Source organism: Myotis lucifugus, unplaced genomic scaffold (genome assembly GCF_000147115.1).
Source record: "Myotis lucifugus unplaced genomic scaffold, Myoluc2.0 scaffold_105, whole genome shotgun sequence".
Taxonomy (NCBI): domain Eukaryota; kingdom Metazoa; phylum Chordata; class Mammalia; order Chiroptera; family Vespertilionidae; genus Myotis; species Myotis lucifugus.
In genome coordinates this window covers 2,002,749-2,023,565 of record NW_005871153.1, presented here as the reverse complement: position 1 = coordinate 2,023,565, position 20,817 = coordinate 2,002,749, and the positions used below count along the sequence as shown (strand labels likewise).

At 46.8% G+C, this 20,817-nt stretch overlaps 1 protein-coding gene across 1 annotated transcript in view; it reads right to left on the bottom strand.

Moving 5' to 3' along the window:
- Nucleotides 1-20,817, bottom strand: part of ITGB5 (integrin subunit beta 5) — a 95,725-nt gene that overhangs the window by 64,667 nt on the left and 10,241 nt on the right. The window contains 3 exon segments of the mRNA XM_006092860.2: nt 318-486; nt 8,125-8,374; nt 19,524-19,728. Coding sequence (XP_006092922.1) covers nt 318-486; nt 8,125-8,374; nt 19,524-19,728 — 624 coding nt within the window.

Below are 20,817 nucleotides of genomic sequence, written 5' to 3'. Positions count from 1 at the left end.
TTTTTTTTTCCCCTGAAGAGATGCTAAAAGCCAAATGTATAAACACAGAACAGCTGTCTCCTGGCACAGACAGCATCCCATTGCTACAGCCACACCCTGACAGAGAGAGAGATACACGCCAGCCGGATCCATCCCTGAGCTCCGGCCGCCCTGACGGCTGTACATTTCCCAGGGTCCACTGAGCTCATCCTCTGACATGGAAGCCACATGCTGGGGCGGCTCGAAGTCTGCCATCTCCTGCAGGCAGTGTCCACGCCCACCCTGACGCTCTCTTCCTGGACCTCCCACGCAGGGACAGGACCAGAGAGGAAAGTTACCTTGCAGACAGCCGCCTGGAGCACGGCATCGAAGCCGCCCTCGGGCGCATCGCGGTTCCGGGACACCCTCTGTTTCCGAACTTCCTCGTTGAAGCTGTCGACTCTGTCTGTGAGAGGCAGCAGGTGGCGGAACCCAAAGGAAGGGACGCAGTTTGGGAATAGCTTGTAACTAGAGAGAAAGAAGACAAGAGTCACTTTTCCATCTCTGTCCCTAGATCTTACACAACCCACTATTCTTGAATATTTACCAGCACCTACTGTGCGCTCCAGACATCAAGCTATAAACTGCAGGCAAGACAGCAGATACCAGGTTGTAAGTGAATGAAAAGGACGCGTGGGTGAGAGGAAGCAGAGGTGATAACAGGCTGCTGGGCTCAGAGGAAGACCTCAGGGAGCCGGGCCAGTGGTTTGGGCGCTGTGGCCCAAGCAGCACACGGGGAGAGGCTCAGGACGGTGGGCCATGTCGAGTGAAGGCAACGTGGGCAGTTACTCTATGAAACCAGCTTTCCAACTCGGCTGCTGTCATGTGACAAAGGATCACATAACCCCTTCAGATCAACCCGCTCAGAGACCACAGGACAGGCTGGCACGTGAGCCAGTGCTAAATACAACAGGAACGGAGACGTTCTTTCTGCTTCTTCATTCATTCATAAATATTGCCGCAATAAACAGTCAGCTCTCCTAGATGCAATAAGTATCATTTAGAAACCAAGCATCTCCCAATGGAAAATTATATCTAGGAGCTGGGAAAGAGGGAAGTGCCGCATCTCAATAACAGGCTAATGCACAACCTTATTGAAACACTGGGCAATCTCATCTTGAGTGTGCAGTAGGGATCCCCAGCGGCCCGTTCCAGGAGGAAGTTTGATCCCAGTTGTAGTTTCAGCCAATGAAATAGGAAGAGAGGCCTCACATTGTTTCAGCAATGGGTTCCTGACAGGGAAGAGCATCCCAGCCAGAGAATCCCGGCCAGAGAGAAGAGCACTTGCAAGAGCCCTGGGGTAGGAGGGAGCCCGGTGAGCCCAAGTCGAGGGGGAGGCCAGCAGGGCTGCAGTGCAGGGAGTGAGGGCAAGGATGGGCTAAGAGGAGGCTGGGAAGGCAGGCTGGACCAGACTGCAGATCTGTGGACATGTTAAGGAAGCTTTTATTTCAGAACAAAAGATGAAAAATAAACACTAACAGAGGCCTGTGGGAAAGCCCTGTGCTCCAATGCCAGCCCTGTGCATGGGAAGGGAAACAGGCTTAGCAATTGCTAGAGATCATGCCTCCCTGCAGCCAAGAGGCGGCTGCCAGGGCAGGTCTGGGCAGGCTCCCCTCCTCCTGCAGAGGTGATCTTTGGCTCTCTGAGAGGCCGCTGCATTCTTCTGGGACCGACAGTGCCTGCTCCGTCCACCACGCACTAGCAACTCGCTGGCTCTGGACAGTCACCCCCACCGGCACAGTGGCCATGGTTCTCTCCGGATGCTAGAGGTTTCCCCACCTGCTGTCCTGTTTGTTCACTCCCTCTTCCTACCCCCCAATCTTCACCTGCACCTTGTGCTTGGACAGGTCAGATTCCTCTCACCCGTGCCTGGGGCCACCCAAACTTTTCATCCCTGTCTCGTTTTGCCAGAAAGAGAAGGGTCGTAGAAATTGCATTGCCATCTGGAAAAAGGAATGAGCTGAGGTCTCCTCTGGGGTCATCTGACACATGGACAGGCCTAGGAGGAAGTACATACAAACTCTCACTTCCCTCTCTCTCTTCCTCTAAGCAGCTACTCCCTCCTGTGTCGTTCTGGTCCATGATTTAGGCCGTCAGGTATGTGCTGACTGTCGCAGTTAATCAGGTTAGCTAAGGAAAGGGAGGAGAGGCGCAGAATAATAACAGCCGTTCAATGAGAAAACCAGAAGCGCTGTGACAAGCTCAGCTAAATGGGCTCAGCATTTTTTACCTTTTCTCTTTCATCCCTGAAAACAGCAGTAAGTACAGTTGGCCCTTGAACAACAGGGGGTTAGGGGCACTGACACCCCATGCAGGTGAAAACCCACATATAACTTTTGACTCCCCCAAAACGTAACTACTAATTGTCTACGGTTGACCAGAAGCTTTGAGATTAACATAAACGTCGATTAACTCTTATTTTGTGTTATGTATACATACTGTATTCTTACAAAAAAGAAAGCTAGAGAAAAGAAAACGTTATTAAGAAAATCCTGAAGGAGAGAAAATATTTACAGTATTGCACATATTTATTGAAAAAAGTCTGCCTGTAAGTAGACTTGCACATGCAGTTCAAACCTGTGCTGTTCAGGGGCCACCGTAGATAAATCTTTACTGTAGAGAATTACTAGTAAGTAATTAGTAACTGGAAAATGTGCTGGCCAGTGAGAAGCCTTTACAGAGAACTGACTTTAACCAGATTAGTCACCTCTGAAAAGCAGCTTAGTTGGAGAAAGACAGACCCTGTTGAACATCTCCCTAATCGCTGGGATCCAAGGTCACCTGTGACTAATCTAACCCCTGGAAGAGCTGAGTGACCTTTAGATCTAGTGCTTGGGGGTCTCGTGCCAGGAAATCCTTCCACCTCGGCCCTGTGTCTGCGCCATCGGACCCCAGGTTAGGGCCGTGCAGGGGGGGAGTTACTAAATTAAGGGTTATGAACCAGGAGACCAATAAAATACATATGCTTAAAGAGCCTGGAGAGCATCTCTATATATACAAGGCTAACATGCTAAGTGTCCGACCTGTCACTAAAATCAAAAACAGAAAAATTCCAGCCACTGGCCTGGGAAAGAGGGAACATCCACTCTGGGCCAAGAGTGAGATGAATCACCCGTAAAAATTGCAAGTCCGGGCCCAAGCAAGTCAGAATCCACTTCTTTTATGGTGAAAGAAGTCCCCAGCCAAGAAATGAATGGGAAGACTAGTCCCAGGGACAGCTGGAGGGTCCTGGCAGCAGCAAACATAAAGCCGCCCTGCAGGGCGGCCAGCGCCCCTGGAGCATGTGGTCCTCTGGTGAGGAGGAGCTAACGCACAGGTGCAGACCCGTGAGAAACAAACCACCATGAGGGAGGCCAGCAAACGCGACCAACCGCGGGGCCTGCAGTTCAAGAGGCAGAGATGACAGAAAGGTCCTTTAAAGCAAGGATATTCCAGAACAGGGTATTATTCGGGGGTAAAGCCAGAAGGCTGTGAAAAAATAATACGAAAAATCACCAAAATCCCAAAATGAAACCTCAGTCACCAAAATCCCAAAATGAAACCTCAGTGTACAGATTAGACAACTGAAGAACAAAGTGACAAACTGGGAGACATTTCTTCAGCAGTTTAGGGTAGAACAATTTAAAAAAGAGGTAGAAATTACGGGAGAAAAATTTAAAAACACAAAGTTTAGAATGAGAAGCTCTGGCACACCTGGTGGTGTTAAAAGCAAGTGGACAGAACAGGAGAGAGGAATCAGAGATAATGTCTGAGAATTTTCAGGAATAAGGATGTCTTCTCTGATTAAACAGGCAGACCAAGTATTTCCATTTTTTGTGTGAATGGTAAGACCATTTAAGATCTCTCTTAACAACTTTCAACTATACAAGCATAATTTCAAGTGTAGTGTTGTTAACTATCAACCCAATGCTGTACATTAGATCCCCAGAACATGTTCATCTTATAACTAGAAGTTGGTACCCTTTGACCAACGTCTCTCCATTTCCCCCTCTCCACCTCCCAGCCTCTGGGAACTACCACTCTACTCTCTGTTTCTATGAGTTTGGCTTTTTAATTTTTTTTACAAATGGAATTTTTTATTGATTGATTAGTAGTGGAGGGAGTAATGGAGGGAGGGAAAGAGGGAGGGAAGGAGAGGATGATGGGGAAGGAGGGAGAGGGGGAGAGGGAGGGAGGGAGGGAGGGAAGGAGAGGATGATGGGGAAGGAAGGAGGAGAGAGAGAGAGAGAGAGAGAGAGAGAGAGAGAGAGAGAGAATTTGTTGTTCCACTTATTGATGCATTCATTTGCTGGTTGATTCTTGCATGTGTCCTGACCAGAGACTTGAACCCACAACCTTGGCATATCGGGACAACACTCTAACCAACTGAGCTACCTGGCCAGGGGGAGTTTGGCTTTTTCAGATTCCACGTATAGATGAGATATGACATGTAATTCAAGAAGAGCCCAATACCTCCAGTAAAAGGAAAAGTGTTCAGAACCAGAAATAACAATCCGGATTAATCCTTCAAATCAGTGACTATCATGTGACTCTTCCCAGTGAGACTATTCATATGACTCAGAACAGCAGCTATAGTTCTTCAATCTAATGATTAAATTACTCTACATCTTTTCTTCAATCCTCATCCGAGGATATGTTTTTAAATTGATGTTAGAGAGAGAGGAAGGGAGAGAGGGGGGAAGAGAGAGAGAAACATTGATTGGTTGCCTCCCATATGTGCCCAACAGGGGACCGAACCTGCCGTTTTTGGTGTACAGGGTGACACTCGAACCAACTGAGCCACCCAGCCAGGGCTACTCTACATCTTCCTTTCTCCTGTGGCAACCCTGGTACTGCTCACTTCAGTCTGGCCTTTCTCGTGCACTCTAAGATGGGAAGGAATGAGTCTAGAATTGTGATCCTTTGGCAGAAACATCTGGAGCAGAAGGAGAAGGAACAAACCTCAGGAAAGCCCCGTGAAGAACTGGCTCTCTCTTCTCTGAGATGTCCTGCACAGGTGGTTAAGTCACCTCTTCTGACCCCCCACCCCTCAGTCCCCAAAACTTCCTGGGGGCTGCTTCTGCTGCTCTCACCACCACAGGGAAGAAAAACCTAACTGAAGATGCCATTGCATCTTGAGAAGAATGCTGTGATTTTTTTTCTCCACACTTGCTGAAGAAAAAGAACAGACAAGAATCACAATGTCTACCAGCCAGGCATTTTAACACAAACCAGCTGTGAGACAAGAGGGAGTGGTGGGGACTGTGGCAGCCAAACCGTAAGGGGAATTAGTCCAGCTTTACTAAACCTTCCAGTTTTTCAAGAAACCCTAGGAATCCTGGCTATTCGTGGTTAAATCTACTTTCTAAATATTGGTGACTGGTTCACAGTGCCATTAAAATTCAGAAAGGCAGACAAAGCATATGTATAGGCTGGATCAGGCCCGGGAACAGATTACATACATCCTCGGAGCGGTGGGCCATCTCCCAGGACACTGCACACGCCCACTGCTAAGCCACGGGAGAGAAATCTCAGCCTGCTCACTGAGCCAAACAGCGACTCCCCGATGCGCTGCCCGGCTTGCAAAAGATAGATTTGCATAACTGAGATGTGACGTTTCCTTCAAGACTCCCATTCTTCGCCAGATTTCCTGTCTTACAAGCAGCTTTTCAGTGTGCCTTGTACTCACTGTCAAGACTTTTACTGTCTGCAGTTGGCTCTGCCTTCTAGGGCTTAGAAAAGGGGCTCTGAATAAGTCGTGTGTAATAACCTGAATTCAAATGCAGGGTGCCCAGAGCCAGCCCTTCATCCTCTGCCAGCTTCCAAGCTAGCAGCTCACAGTCAGCGGATGCTCCACAGAAGGATGAAAGTGGAGACACACCTTGTCTCTCTGGAGACAGGGCCCAATCAGAAGGCAGAGGTGAAAAGCAGCAGATAGAATCACTAGCCGGATGAACTGAAAAAAGTTTTGATTAAGATGCTGGTGCAGCCTGGTCAGCAGCAGAACGCCAACGATAGGACATCTGGTACTGGGACTCAGCTACAAAGGGCCTCAGAGACAGGACCAACGTAATAATGCCCACAGCCAGGAGGAAGCTACACCCAGCAAATGATGACACCTAGTGCTGCTTCCTGGTTAAGGAACTCAATCTCATTTGTACTGAAAGCTTCTTCTCTTGAGTGTTTTTTTTCCACCACTGTGTCCGTTCCCAACCCCTGGGGAAGATCTGTTAACTTCCAGGAGCCTGGACAGAAGAATCAGGAAGGCTTCAAAAGAACATACACCACCAGCAGAAATACCACCTCACCCCAATCACCAGCCCAACCCAGAGCTCAGAGCCCCTGAGGCTGCCAAAGACAGCTGAGATGCTGGAAAGGCTCAGGGGGTTAGAACAGCTCTCTGCTCCTAGGGCAGCAGCCAAGGAGATCAAGAATCAAAAAAATGACCTCACAAATGGAATGAGCCTGGCTCCCTGAGTCACCGCTGGAGGGAAAGCTGCCATGGGAAGCAGTTCAACCCTCATCAGATTGTGTACCAGCAAGAGATAAACTTTCACTGTGTTGAGCCACTGAGATCTGCGGGTTGTTTGTTACAGCAGCAGAGCCCAACACGACCCTCAGGCAAGCATCAGAGGGTGGGGCTGTTTTGGAATGAGTATGATTACTTACATGCAGGTGAAGTTTGTGTGCTGTAGGGTGATTTGGATGGGGGGAAAGTAAGTCTACCCCTTACTATTTGTGTAATCTTGGGTAAATGATTTATTCTCTGTAAGCCTCACTGTTCTCATCTTTAAAATATGGCACACGCCCTAGCTGGTTTGGCTCAGTGGATAGAGCGTCAGCCTACAGAGTGAAAGGTCCCAGGTTCAATTCCGGTCAAGGGCACATAACCCAGGTTATGGGCTCGATCCCCAGTAGGGGGCGTGCAGGAGGCAGCCGATCGATGATTCTCTCTCATCATTGATGTTTCTATCTCTCCTGTCCCTTCCTCTCTGAAATCAATAAAAATATATTTTTAAAAAAATATGGCACACATCTACCTTAAAGACCTCAAAACATTATGAGATTAAATAAAATAATCCATGTGACGTATTTAGTATGGTGTTTGACACTTGATAAGAACTTAAATCTTAGCTATTCCTCATTCAGGGACATCCCAAAGCCTGACTAAATAAAGTTGAATGTGGAGATGAGGCAAGAAAAAGTTAGGAGTCACCACTCATTACGGTCACATTTCATTTAAAGGAATACTTGAAAGACTAGAAAAGAAACAAACCAGCCCCCCAGAGGTTGTTAGGGGAGTTGGGGTTATGACCCCTCCACCCCCCACACATATTCAGGGCAGAGACCTGCTCACCAGTCCCCCTTCCTTATCTTCCTTGGTCTCTAGCCTCCCTGCTAGAACCCGGTTCTCTAGACTAGAAGGTGGGAGCAGAAGAGGCAAAGGCCACTCATCCTGGCCCATAAGCTCCTCCTATGAGCAATCTCCAGGCAAGATGACCTCAGAAGCCACATGAGGAAGATGGTGGAGTCTGGGCTCTGAGACGTGCTTGGAGAGGTGCCCACTGATCAGGAGACCCACTTAGGTGAGCAGGAATAAACCTCCATCAGGTTGGAGCCATTATATATTTGGATTTGTTTCTTGCAGCAGTTAGAAACGCCTGTTCTCTAATGATGTGTCAAATATTTTCTAATGCAAGTACAAACATAAGTTGTAGTTTTTTACAAACAATAAATATACTTTGAATTCACTGATCCCAGGCACCTCAGTCACTCCAAACAAGGGGAAAGTTTAGGCTGTTCTTTTTGCTCCCTCCCTGATCACCTGGGTCTGTCACTTCCTGAGAACATTCTCTAAAACCTATTCATGTAACAAGGAGTCCCATGCCAGGTAGGCAGGGAAACAGGTGAACTATGATCACTGCATCTTTATGCAACATTGTGACAGTTCATTTCTTCACCCCGAGGGAGAGGACAGAACTGGGTCATCGTTAATCAAATTAAACACCGAAGCCAGGTTCCCCTCCTCAGTATGTCCCCCTCAGTCCTTTCTTTGGGTTAAGGTCTCCCACTACTCCATTCCCCCCACCCCTTAAACGCCCAACAGCAGGGAAGCTGGGCACTTACCCGATGCATGGGTTGGTCTGGTACCTCGGCGCTGTGTAGGAGAAAGGAGAGATGCTTTTGTCTACAAAAGACCCGAACCCCAGTCGGAAGTTGCTGGTGAGCTTCCTCATCTCCTCGGCGAGCTTGGTGCCCAGGTTCCGGATGTTGTCCAAGTCGTCCTTCATGGACAGGGAGAGGTCCATCAGGTAGTACAAGTCCACGGGATAGTCCTCCACCTGCCGTACCTGCAGCTGGAAGGTAGTCTTGTCACCTGTGCCAACAGAGAGGCCATGCGTGTTAGAGGCCATCAACTTGCTGGGGGCTGAAGGGATGGATTTCGCTTTCACAGCTGGCCACCACTTGCTTTTCTCCAGAGATTGTGTGCCTCTGAAGAAATATTTTTTTCTTGGAAGTAGAGTGACAGAAGGGAATAAGGGTGCTGAGGATGAAGTGCTGGGTTGTCCATCCGAACACTTGGCTCAGCATTTTTTTTTTTTAATCCTCACCTGAGGATATTTTTCCATTGATTTTTAGAGAGAGTGGAAGAGAGAGGGAAAGACAGAGAGAAATATCGACGCGAGAGAAACACATCGGTTGGTTGCCTCCTGCATGAGCTCCGACAAGGGCCCAGGCCAGGAAGGAACCTGCACCTGAGGTACATGCCCTCGACCGAAATCAAACCCGGAACGCTTCAGTCCACAGGCCGACATTCTATCCACTGAGTCAAACCAGCTAGGGCAGGGGTGGGCAAACTTTTTGACTCGAGGGCCACAATGGGTTCTTAAACTGGACCGGAGGGCCGGAACAAAAGCATGGATGGAGTGTTTTTGTGAACTAATATAAATTCAAAGTAAACATCATTACATAAAAGGGTACGGTCTTTTTTTTTTTTTAGTTTTATTCATTGCAAACGGGCCGGATCCGGCCCGCGGGCCGTAGTTTGCCCACCGCTGAGCTAGGGGCTGGCTCAGCATCTTTAATAACCAGCCTCCTTAGTAGTGTTCTATTTTCTCAGCAAAAAGGACACTTGGGTAATTGGTGGACAGTGAACCGGACAATTCTATGGACATGAACTGGGTGAGAATAACTCACCAACCACACACCAACTTCAGAGAAAGGACCAGCCAAGGTGGGAATGTGGCCAGGAGGAGACTATACAGGTCTATGTGAAACAGAAAATGGGGATGAAATTAACAAAAAGGTACAGACATGAATAAGGTGGGAAGAGAGAGATTACAAGGTAATGGAGGGTGGGGACACAAAGACAGCACTTAAAACACCCCCCATGCTTGTGCCAAGTCACCTATTTCTATGCCTCTAGGTATTTATCAGACAATATTTAGTTCTTAGGTTTGACTTTAGCTCATGCCGTCACTTTGTCATGGCAGACTACTAATAGCATTTAGTTCTTGGGCACATTCAATGTTTTGGAACATTGCAGACATAAATCATCATCATCAGAAATTATATGTGTAAACATAGGAAGACAGATTCCAAATTTTAGGCCCATCAAAAGGGAAAAAAAGAAAGCAAGAAAAAAAAATACTACTAGACTTGTCCACCAGCTACAAGAACAAGAAATTAATTTTTGGTTTTACAATAAGAGAGTCAACAGACAGAGGAAAGGGGACCTAATTCAGAGGAAAGAACCAAGAAAAGCCAGTGTTTGGGAGGCGTGGCCTCTACAATCTCACCCTTCACCCCCAGGTGCATAGAAAGGCCCAGGTCCACTCAATATGGGGAGGACTCACACCAGCATATAATCCCAAATCATTTATAATCTCTACAAACAGTGTTTAGACCCAATGTCAAGAAGCAAATCATACCAGGTCATTCTATCTGCCCTTGGGCTCATTAGCCCTTCAGAGGCACCAAGGGATGACCTTGAACTCTCTGGTAGAAGAACTGTGCACACACAGTTGAAATCCGGACATACTCTGTGTTCAGAGGTGCAATAGGGAGAGGCCACACCTGCCCAAGGGCCCACCTCCAGCTGACAACCAGCAAGCTGATGCCCTCTTGAACTTGCAGGAAAGGGAACCGATCTGCTGGGCTCCCTCTCCTCCCACCCCAGACAAGACATACTCCATTAAATAGACCGTGAAGAAAAAAATCATCAACAGATTTTAGTCCAGTTCCAGCTCTGTCCCTCACTTAGGGGTGCAACCTGAGCCTCAATTTCCTTAAATATAAAATGAAATTCTTAACAACACAGTGTTGATTAAGGTCGTGAAGCACTCACGCAGGAGAGAAGTGTTTTGTAAGCAGCAAAAGCCTGCAGAAATGAAGTAGGAGCGCTGTAAGTACTATTTGCAGCCCGAACCACACGCCCTGCCTGCTTCCTCTGGCTTGCCTTGGCCTGTACTGTTCTAGCCGCCTCAAGATTGATGTTGTTTAGGTTGCCTGTTGGTATAAGCCTATTTTTAAAAAACCAGCCGAGTCTGACTCAAATGGAAGAGTGTTCAAGAATTCTTCCAGAATGAATGCCGAACTGCTGCGACATCGTCTCTGGTTCCCATCAGGCAGACAGAGCAGGGCCCCTCCCAACCTTGGATGCCACAACTCAGTGAGGGGGGTGGGAGGGTGGGGGAGGAGCTTGAGGGGAAGGGAGACCCTCCTTGGCCTATGCATGGGCAGACCACACCCCCCAGATGGCCAGAGCCTGCAATCCCATGACCTTTTGCAGGGTCTTCTGCATTTTCTGTCGCCTGTGCCCTTCCCCCGACGTTCCCAGCCACACCTGCAATGTATCCAGAGTCCATTTCCACCTCTCTGTGAAGTGTAAGTAATTAACGGCTAGCCCTTTAGGACCAGGAAACGGGGACCTGATTTGGATTCAGGGGGCCGCCCATGGGAGGAAAGCGAACACTAGCCTTTGGGAGGGGTCCCCCCGCTGAGCTGGAACCCTGACCTTGTCACCAAGGACTGGGAGACCTCAGGCTTCTTTAACTGCTGCTCAGGTTCTGGATCAGTAATGGGAAGAGGTTAATTGCCGTAGGGATTACGGGAGACAGTGTATACAAACACCATCCAAACGCTTCTAGGCAAGGAAAACTTGGGCCTCCGTCCCCCCAAAGTCAATTATGAAAGCAATTTCCTGTGGGGATGAAAAGAGAGACAGGAAATTCTGCCAGAAACTTGAGTGTGAAAGGCTGCAGCCGTGGGCATTCAATTGAACTCCAAATTTTCCAAGGTGAGGTAAAGATGTGACACCTAGGTCTCTCTGTATGCTAAGAGGGTATCTCTTCTGAAGTGAGCGACCTCTTGGCATTAAATTCTAAGAGAAACTGATCACTAAGAAAGTGCGTGCACCTACATGATGGGGAGGCTGCAGATGTTAAAAAGAAATATCTCCAGCTTTCCAGAAAGGGAGTAATAGCATTAATGTTCAGAATGAGGGTTTATTGCTCCCTCAACTATGCCCAATTTTATTTTTTTTAAGTATATGCATTTTCTTTTCTTTTTTATTTTATTGATTTTTTACAGAGAGGAAGGGAGAGGGATAGAGAGTTAGAAACATCGATGAGAGAGAAACATCGATCAGCTGCCTCCTGCACACCCCCTACTGGGGATGTGCCCGCAACCAAGGTACATGCCCTTGACCAGAATCGAACCTGGGATCCTTCAGTCCACAGGCCGACGCTCTATCCATTGAACCAAATCAGTCAGGGCTACGCCCGATTTTAAATGCTACCAGCTCCTCAATGGGCCTTGGCCATAATGGAATGTCTGTGAGCAGATTTGGGAGGGACCGACATTCCCGGACCCATGTTGTTGGGAGTTAAGCTGCAGGGCACTAACTCCCAACAAGGGTGGCCTCCAGGGTTAGCAAAGCGATGGGGATGCTGCCCTGTGCCAGGCACCCTCTCTGCCGAGAGAAGGCCTGGGGCACATTTACTATCTGAGAGCACATGTCTGGAGCACGTACGCTTAGCCACACGCCAACACACAGCCAGGCACCCAGCCCTGCACCACCCGAGGCTTTACACCAGTCACGCATCCCCTGCGTCCAGCAGGGTGCAGAGGCCTCTGGCTTCCCTGTGGGTGCTGGGTCTGTGCCTGCCACTGGGGAGACCAGCCCACACGCCCCTCCTCCCTCTTCTCCACATAAGACCCGATGGGATCGTCTCCCTGTGTGGCTGTGCCCCTTCTCTCTGGGGACATTCCATAAAATTCCCCCCTCAGGCCAACAGCAGGATCAGAGAAACAAACTCAAAAGCAGAGCTGATCGCCTAGCACCTGTGAGGATGGATTTGCTCCTGCAAGGAGCCCCTCTCATGTCCTGGTTTTTCCTGTTTCCCAGGCAGCCAGCTCCAACTGTATTTTGCACAGAATTCCTGACACCCCTCGGTTCATGACTTGGAGGCTCTCGCCCTCCCCCCTAATCGGGTATCAACTCGCATGCATTCCACCTGAAATGGATATTTTTTTAAAAAGCTTTCTTCTCTCTGCCCTCCCTTCAATAAAGAGTGAAAAGTTAGCGTTTCCCTTAGGGACATGTATGAGATGACAAACATTTTGGGAGAGTGAAGGGACAGAACTCCAGCAAGAACTTGTAGCTTTTTAAAGATTGACATGTTAAGGCAAAGCCGTACCTCAACAGATAAACACTCTTGGCATCCCCAGATAAATGTAAACAGTGTTTGACGCCCCTGAATTACTCTTCTTTGCTAAAAACTGGAAGAAAGAATGGAAACATAAACATCAGCCCTATCGTAACAGGACTACAGCTGAGCGGGGGGTCAGGGCTCCAGTGACACGCGAGCTCTTCTGTTCAGTGCAGCAAAGGGAACAGTATCCCAGAATTAAATCCAGACCCAGAACCAAAGAATCGCCTACTGGTCCAGTACAAGGTCCCTATGCTCCACCCCACCCCACCCCCCACCTCAGAATGCAGCCTCGGGACGGATGGCACCATGGTTGGCCTCCAGTGTCTGCCCCCATGATGCATCAGGGCTCATTATTCCTAGTTTCCTTGAAAATAACCTGTCTTGGACAGTTGGGGCTGCTGTAACAAGTACCATGGATCGGGTGGCTCATAAACAACAGAAATTTAGTTCTCACGGTGATGAAGGCAGGAAGTCCATGCCTGCGCGGCAGAGTTCTGGTGAGATCCCTCTTCCAGTTACAGACTGTCAGCTTCTTCTTCTTTTTTTTTAATAAAGTTATCATTCTTTTATTTATTTATTTATTTATTTATTTATTCATTTCAGAGAGGAAGGGAGAGGGATAGAGAGATAAAAACATCAATGATGAGAGAGAATCATTGATCGGCTGCCTCCTGCATGCCCCTCACTGGGAATCGAGCCCCCAACCCAGGCATGTGTCCTTGGCTGGAATCGAACCCGGTACCCTTCAGTCCGAGGGCCGGCACTCTATCCACTGAGCCAAACGAGCCAGGGCAAGACTGTCAGCTTCTTGCTACGTCCTCACATGGTGAAAGAGGCTCTCCAGGGTCTCATTTTTTAACACTTGGAGTGGGGGAAACGAGTTAAGTCGGCTCGCGTGAATTGCGCGTACTCCGCGGGAGCCGTCTTTAACTCGGTTCATATAGATTTGCGGTGGAGTGCGGGAAACGTGTAAACTCGGGCCGATTGTAACTGCGTATTACCAAATATTTGTTTGTAATCCACCCTTTTGGTGGATGGAACAAAACCAAAAGACAGAGCCATCTTATATTTTGGCGGGAAATTCACCCCACACCGGAGTGTTAATTTTTTTTATTATAGCACTAACCTCATTCATTAGGGCTCTACCTTCATGACCTAATCACCCCTCAAAGGCCCACCTCCTAATGCCACCACACTGGGGTTAGGATTTCATCTGAGGAATGTTGGGGACACACAAACATTCAGTCCACAGCAAACCTCCCACCCACCCACATGGAGTCCCTTGAAGTGTGCACTGCCAGTCTGGGTGGCAGAAGCAAGACCTCAGTCAGGTAACTGGCACCTCCAAGCAGCACAGACAGGAGCTGGCAGGAAACACTTTCCAAAAGCAAGCGGCCGCCTGTAGTTTAGTAAACAGTACGGTACCGGTGTCATTTCCTGGCCTGGATCACATACTCTGCTTATGCAGTATGTTATCACTGGGGAAAACGGAGAAGGGGATCCAAGAACTCTCTACTATTTGTGTGGCTTCTTGTGAACATAAAATTGTTTCAAAATAAAAAGTTTTAGCCTGGCCGGTGTGGCTCAGTGGTTGAGTGTTGACCCATGAACAGAGAGGTCTCAGTTTGATCCCAGGTCAGGGCACCTGCCTGGGTTTCAGGCTCGATCCCCAGCAGGGGGCCTGCAGGAGGCAGCCGATCAATGATTCTCTCTCATCACTGATGTTTCTATCTCCTTCTCCCTTCCTGTCTCTGAAATAAAAACATTTAAAACAAATAATAATAAATTTTAAATTTAAAAAAACCCACCCTACCAATCAAAGGTTATTTTTTTTGAGAGGCTAAGGGATTGAGGCAAATAATGACTTAAGTAAACCCTTTCTAATTGCTCTACTCTCTAGCTTCTTACCATTTCAATAAACTTTATTCTAAAGTTTATGTCCTTTCTTAAGGATTTATCCCTTGTTAAAGCCTTTTAAAGATTGTCATCCTGACATTTTCAGGACTGAAAACAAAATGGAAAACATGATCCTATGTTTATACAAAATCCTGCTTAAAGTTTGGCAGGTCCTCAAAAAGTTCAACACGGAATAACCACATGACCCAGCAATACTACTCCTAGCTATATACTCAAAATTATTGAAAACATATGTCAACACAAAAACTTGTACACAAATGTTCATAGCAGCATTAGTCATAATTACCCCAAAGTGGAAACAGCCCAAATATTCGCCAATTAGAATGTGATACAATGGAATATTACTTGGCCATAAAAATGAATGAAGTCTGATATGTGCTATGACATGGATGAATCTTGAAAATATTTTACTAAGTGAAAGATGCCAGACATGAAAGGCCACATATTATCTGATTTAAATGAAACATCCAAAATAAGTAAGCCATGGAGTCAGAAAATAAATTAGTAGTCATCCGAGACTGAACTGGTGGGGAGGGCGGGGAGAAGGAGTGACTGCTAATGGGTACAGGGTTTCTTTCTGGAGTGATGAAAATGTTCCAAAATTCGACAGTGGTGATGATTGCACAACTATGTAACTATACTACATACTACTACGTGTATGTAGTATACCACTAAGTTGTACACTTTAAAATGGTGGAGTATATCTCAATTAAACAAGAAAATAAAAAACAAAACAAAAAATCCTGCTTAAACCTGAGGGAAATGTTTTTTTGTCTTTTTTTTCCATGCTTATCCTGGAACAATAATTTTGCCTTGATGAAGTCTCTCCTAGTATGTTGAGGCTTGTCCGTGGCTGACCTTTGATTGGCAAAGAGTTACATGTCACTCAGCAAACATCTATTAGGAGGTGTGGGGGAGCAGGCAAGGGGGAGACACAAGCATCGCTCAACAAGCACAGTGGAAGAGCAAATCGCTGGGCAGCTGCACGCCTTCCCCAGAGTCAGGGGTCACTGCTTTGAGGTCAGTATGCACTCGGTAAACTGAAAATGTTGCTAACTGCAACATACCATTTTCTCCTTCCCCCAAATAAATAAATATCCGGGGTTTGCCTGTACTTCTCTTTAAATATTAACATTTTCAAAATGTTAAGGGGCATCACTGGCTTCAAGTGTTTCTATATTTGAGAAACATATTTACAAGGTTCTAGACCTTTAAGAATTCATATTTTCATCCGTTCTGCTCCTAGTCTTCATCTCTACAGCCTGAAACATCCTCACGATTTGGGTGTCTTCATAGGGCAGCCTGTCCCTCCATCACCTTGACCTCCGGGCAATGGGCCCTCCATCAGTACACTTTCCACAGGGCCAGAGCTACACACAGCACCGCAACACTATTTTGTATGAACACAAGATCACATTTTCCATTTTATTTACAATATCAGAAACTGCATCATAACGCTTAGCAGGAGATGTGACTATACCAAGTAAGACAAATTTTTTCTTTAACGGAGCATACATTGAACTTCATGCATAAATAAGTACTGTGCATAAAGTTAATGCTAAGAGAACTTCAAGGAACTGCCATCACTCTCGTCGCTTCTTTAACTCCTCTTTGGGGGCTATATTAAAAGCGAGGTGATTAAGTCAAACCAAACCACAATTTCTCCACCTTATAGTCACACCTTAATTCTAATTTTTAAAACTGTTACATCTCTGTGACTGCCAACTCTTTCCTAAAGCAACCCCCTAAGAACAAGAATTTACTCTGAGAGTAAATCTAGATGAGGAGCTCCAAAACTATAAAACCCTCCCTTGGTGATGACCCTGAAACCATACACTCTTTTGGAGGCATTAATTTTGGTCCTTGTTTTCAAAGATTATTGAGTAAAAACTATACACAATTATAAATTCACTAGAGGCCCGGTGCATGAATTCGTGCACAGGTGGAGACCAGCTGGCCTGCCCCAATCGGGGCCAATTGGGCCGGGCCGGCCAGGGGGAGGGGACGCAGGGGGTTGGCCAGCCGGCACTGCTCACCAGTCGAACTCCCAGTTCAACTCCCGGTCAAGGGGACAATTTGCATATTAGCCTTTTATTATATAGGATTATAAGTTTTGAAAAATATGAACACATGAATAAAGACAAAGGATCTTTCAAAAATTTGCTTTAAGTTACTGTTAGACTGTTATTACACTAAAAAGGAAGATGTATCATTCTGATCCTACACAATGTTCCAATATCTCAATAGTCCACCGCAACTCCCACATCCCTTCTTGGTCAAGGCCCTTGACCCTGAGCCTGTCTGCACAGAAGGATGTGAGTTATTTTCCCAGAGAGAACGTCACCAAACATCTGCCCACACAAAGGCTCAGCTGACTTTTCTACCCACTCACACAGCTTTGTAAGGGCTCCCTCCCTTCTCTCTCTCAACTTGGTGTCTCACCGAGCAAAAAGGCTACGTGTCACTTACAGTGAGATGACTTATAAAAATAGCAACTTCAGCTAATCCCTGCACTAATCCCTGGGCCGTCCATAGTTTGTGCCTCTATCCGGCAGGGCCACTTACATCCTTGCTTGATTTCTTATTTCCAAGATAACTCAACAGACAAATAAAACATTTCTCAAATATACGATGACTCAGAGCTCTCTCTAATGAAAACAAGAAGCAGGTGGAGTGCCTCCGACATGCAGAGCTGTGCTAATCCTTTTCTGAGAAGCTGAGAATCCCAACCCAAAACTTCATCTGGCTGGGATTCTAGAATCTATGCCTCTGGCCATTACTCTTTGAAAATAATAAATTTAACTTTTTAAAGTGCATTTATACAAAAAAGCCTCATTTAAGCCTCTGAACATAGCTGTGAGGAGTGAAGGTGAGAAGACCCTGAGACGGGAAGGGTGGGGTAACCTGCCCGGGGCCTCTGAGCGAGAGTCAGGGCCAGAGCTAGACCCCAGAGGGCCAACCAGGTCCATGACCTTTTCACTGTGCCAAGCTGCCCTGGCATCTAACTAAGCCACCTAGAAACAGAGATTGCCAGGGGTTTCCTAGACGGTGGGATAGAAGACAAGGCTACAGATCAATGGAATTTGGGGAGGGGGAAGCTGCCTTTTCTCAACAAAGTAATACTTCCTAATCTAGCATGTGCACATCCATCTTTTGACATCGGAGACTCTGATATGTGAACACTGGATAACAGAAGTGGTGAACTAGAAACAACTGCGAGCTCTGCCATCACAGAGACCTGGGATTGAATCCAACCGGGAGAGCTTGAGCAGGTTACTCCTCACCCACAAAATGATGCTACCTGCCTTAGGGTAGGTCAAGTATTTAGCACATAGCTGGTGTGCACATCCGTTAGTTTCCTTATATTACAACTAGAGGCCTGGTGCATGAAATTCATGCTGGGGGGGTGGATGGGTGGGTGTTCCTCAGCCTGGCCTGAGCCCTCAGGGGATGTCTGACTGCCTTGGGGATCGGGCCTAAACCAGTAGTCGGACATCCCTCTCAGAATCCAGGACGCTGCATGCACCAGTGACCATACTTTTCATACAGGTGAAAGGCATCTTGCTGTTGTAAGGGCAGCTACATTTATTTACCCTGATTATAAAAAGTAGTACATAACATGATCCTTCTGAGGCAGTAGTACCATTTTCCCCCATCTTATGGGTAAAAAAACTGAAGCAGAGAGAAGTTAAGTAATTGGCTTTGTCACACAGTTATAAGTGTCAGAATCAGGGCTGACCACAAAATGTGCAAGCCAGAGTCCATGCATGTCATTGCTGCATCATCCTGTTTTTTCAGTGTTGGAGTAGCCTTATCAGGTTTTAATTTTTAAATCTAAGAGACTGTTCCCAATATATAGGGTAGGGTCCCTAGGCCTGGCCAGCAATCAGAGCCAATCTGTGGGGTGACCGGTGGGCGGGGCAACTGGGGGGCCCCCGCTGGCACCCACCTTGGTTGGTGTCCTGGTGCTGCCTACTGGCCGGCCCCGCCCCCCAATCGCTGCCGCTGGTTCCCTCCCTCTCAGGGGTCAGTGCGCATCATAACAACCATGGTTCCACCAGTCGGTCGATTTGCATATTAGGGCTTTATTATATAGGATTAACTCAAGGGCCTGCAGAGGCTCCAGGGTCATCAAACAAACTATTCTTACTCTAAAAGTTTGTCCCTTCAGAATGCCACTGACTCAAATGGAATTTGCTGGCAGGAAAAAAGCACTTTTCCCCGGAAGTAGCACTTTCCCTGAAACCTGCATTAACTACATCCTCCCATAAAAAAACAACATTATTCACAATAGCTAAAGCCCATGTGTCCACTGATGGCTGAACGGATAAACAAAATACAATATATACATATAATGGGATATAATCCAGCCTTAAAGAGGAAGAAAATTCTGACATCCTACAGCATCGATGAGCCCTGATGACATTATAAGTGAAATAAGTCGGACACATAAGGACAAATACTGTATGAGTCCACTTATCTGAGGGACTTAGAGCAGTCAAACTCATACAGACAGAAAGTGGAAGGTGCCTGCCAGAGGCTGGGGGGAAGAGGGGACGAGGAGTTATTATTTAATGGGTACTTAACGAATTTCAGTTTGAGAAGATGCAGTAAGTTCTGGAAATGGATCGTGGTGATGATACTACAACACTGTGAGTGGACTTAATGCCAATGAACTACACAGTTAAAAATGTTTAAAATGATGAATTTTATGTTACATCTATTTTACCACAATTTTAAAAATAGGAAAGATATTCGGTCCCTCCACGGGGCCTTGTACGCTGGTTCCTGGAGTCCGGGCCATGCCTCGCCTCCCCCTCCACTGGCTCTTGCCCTCAGCCTGCCCTGGCTCATGTCCCCATTATTAACGTGTCCCACCTCGAGGGCACTCACCAGGCCGCAGGTTCACGGCGATCTCCTGTGGCGTCATCTGAATGACGTCTGAGCCCGCGTCGCTGGAGCCCTTGCTGCTGAGAGGCAGGCTCCGCAGAACCTGGGTGACGCTGGCCGGGCTCTCAAACTCCCCTCCGCAGCCGTTTCTGACCAGGTTTGCCTTCAAGTCACAGCGGGAGGTGACCGACCGCAGGCTGCCGAAGTTCTAGGCAAAGAAACAGGAGGAGAGCGGGAGGCAGTCAGGGTGTCCCTCCAGAACACCGCAGGCTGTAGGACCATCACCAGCTGGTTGACCTTGAACCCTCTACATTCCACCTTCATCCTCTAAAAATGGAGAAATGATCATCCGTGTCCCAAATGCCTCACCAGGTATTAAGAGGATTGAGGGACTGGATATGAAAGCATTTTGTAAACTGTGAATACATAATACAAATGTTAGGTTTTGTGATTATTTTAATGGTCAAAAGGCTCCTTAAAAAATACGCCTGTCTACATGATGAACGGGAGAGAGTCACTGAAATGGTCAAAAGTTGTATAACTATAATTTTCTGAAAGATATAAGTGTCCAAGTTGGTCATCACTCAGGCCACCAAGAGTTAACCTCTGAGCTGTCCACTCATCAATCCCATCTATTCCGCAGCACTGGGCATTGCACAACATGGAGAGAGCAATGTCGCAATATATGTTGTATCCTCTGGCCTGGAGGTCCTCTCCTAGGAATTTACCACAGGAAATTCAAGAGGAAGGGGAAACTATCCGATATGTACTGCTGTCATTTAGAATAGCATAATCTCATTACTGTGTAAACCTAAATCCCTGAACCATAAGAAAAAGGGGGTATATCAACTCAATAGATGACAGTCATGATCAATGATTATGAAGACTAAGTAGAAATTGCAAAACGTTCATACTAGTAAAAAGATCAGAAAATATCATTGTATCTGCACTAGGATTCAAAAGAAAAACTTTAAAATAGGATAGTTGAGGTATTAGGATAAACTACCCTTATTGTCCTTTATTGCTATTTGGACAATAAAGCCACATTGATGAGAAAAATATTTCTTAAGATGAACTGAGGAGGGGGTGGGGCATCAGGGCAGCCCAACCCAAGGTGGGCACCAAGTGTTTGGGCTGTTAACTTTAGCATGAAATAATATACTTTGTTTTAATATATGGTGATAATAAGTATGGATCATTTTCCACTAATGAAGTTTTATTTTATTTTTTTAAATATATTTTTATTGATTTCAGAGAGGAAAGAGAGGGAGACAGAGATAGGAAACATCATGATGAG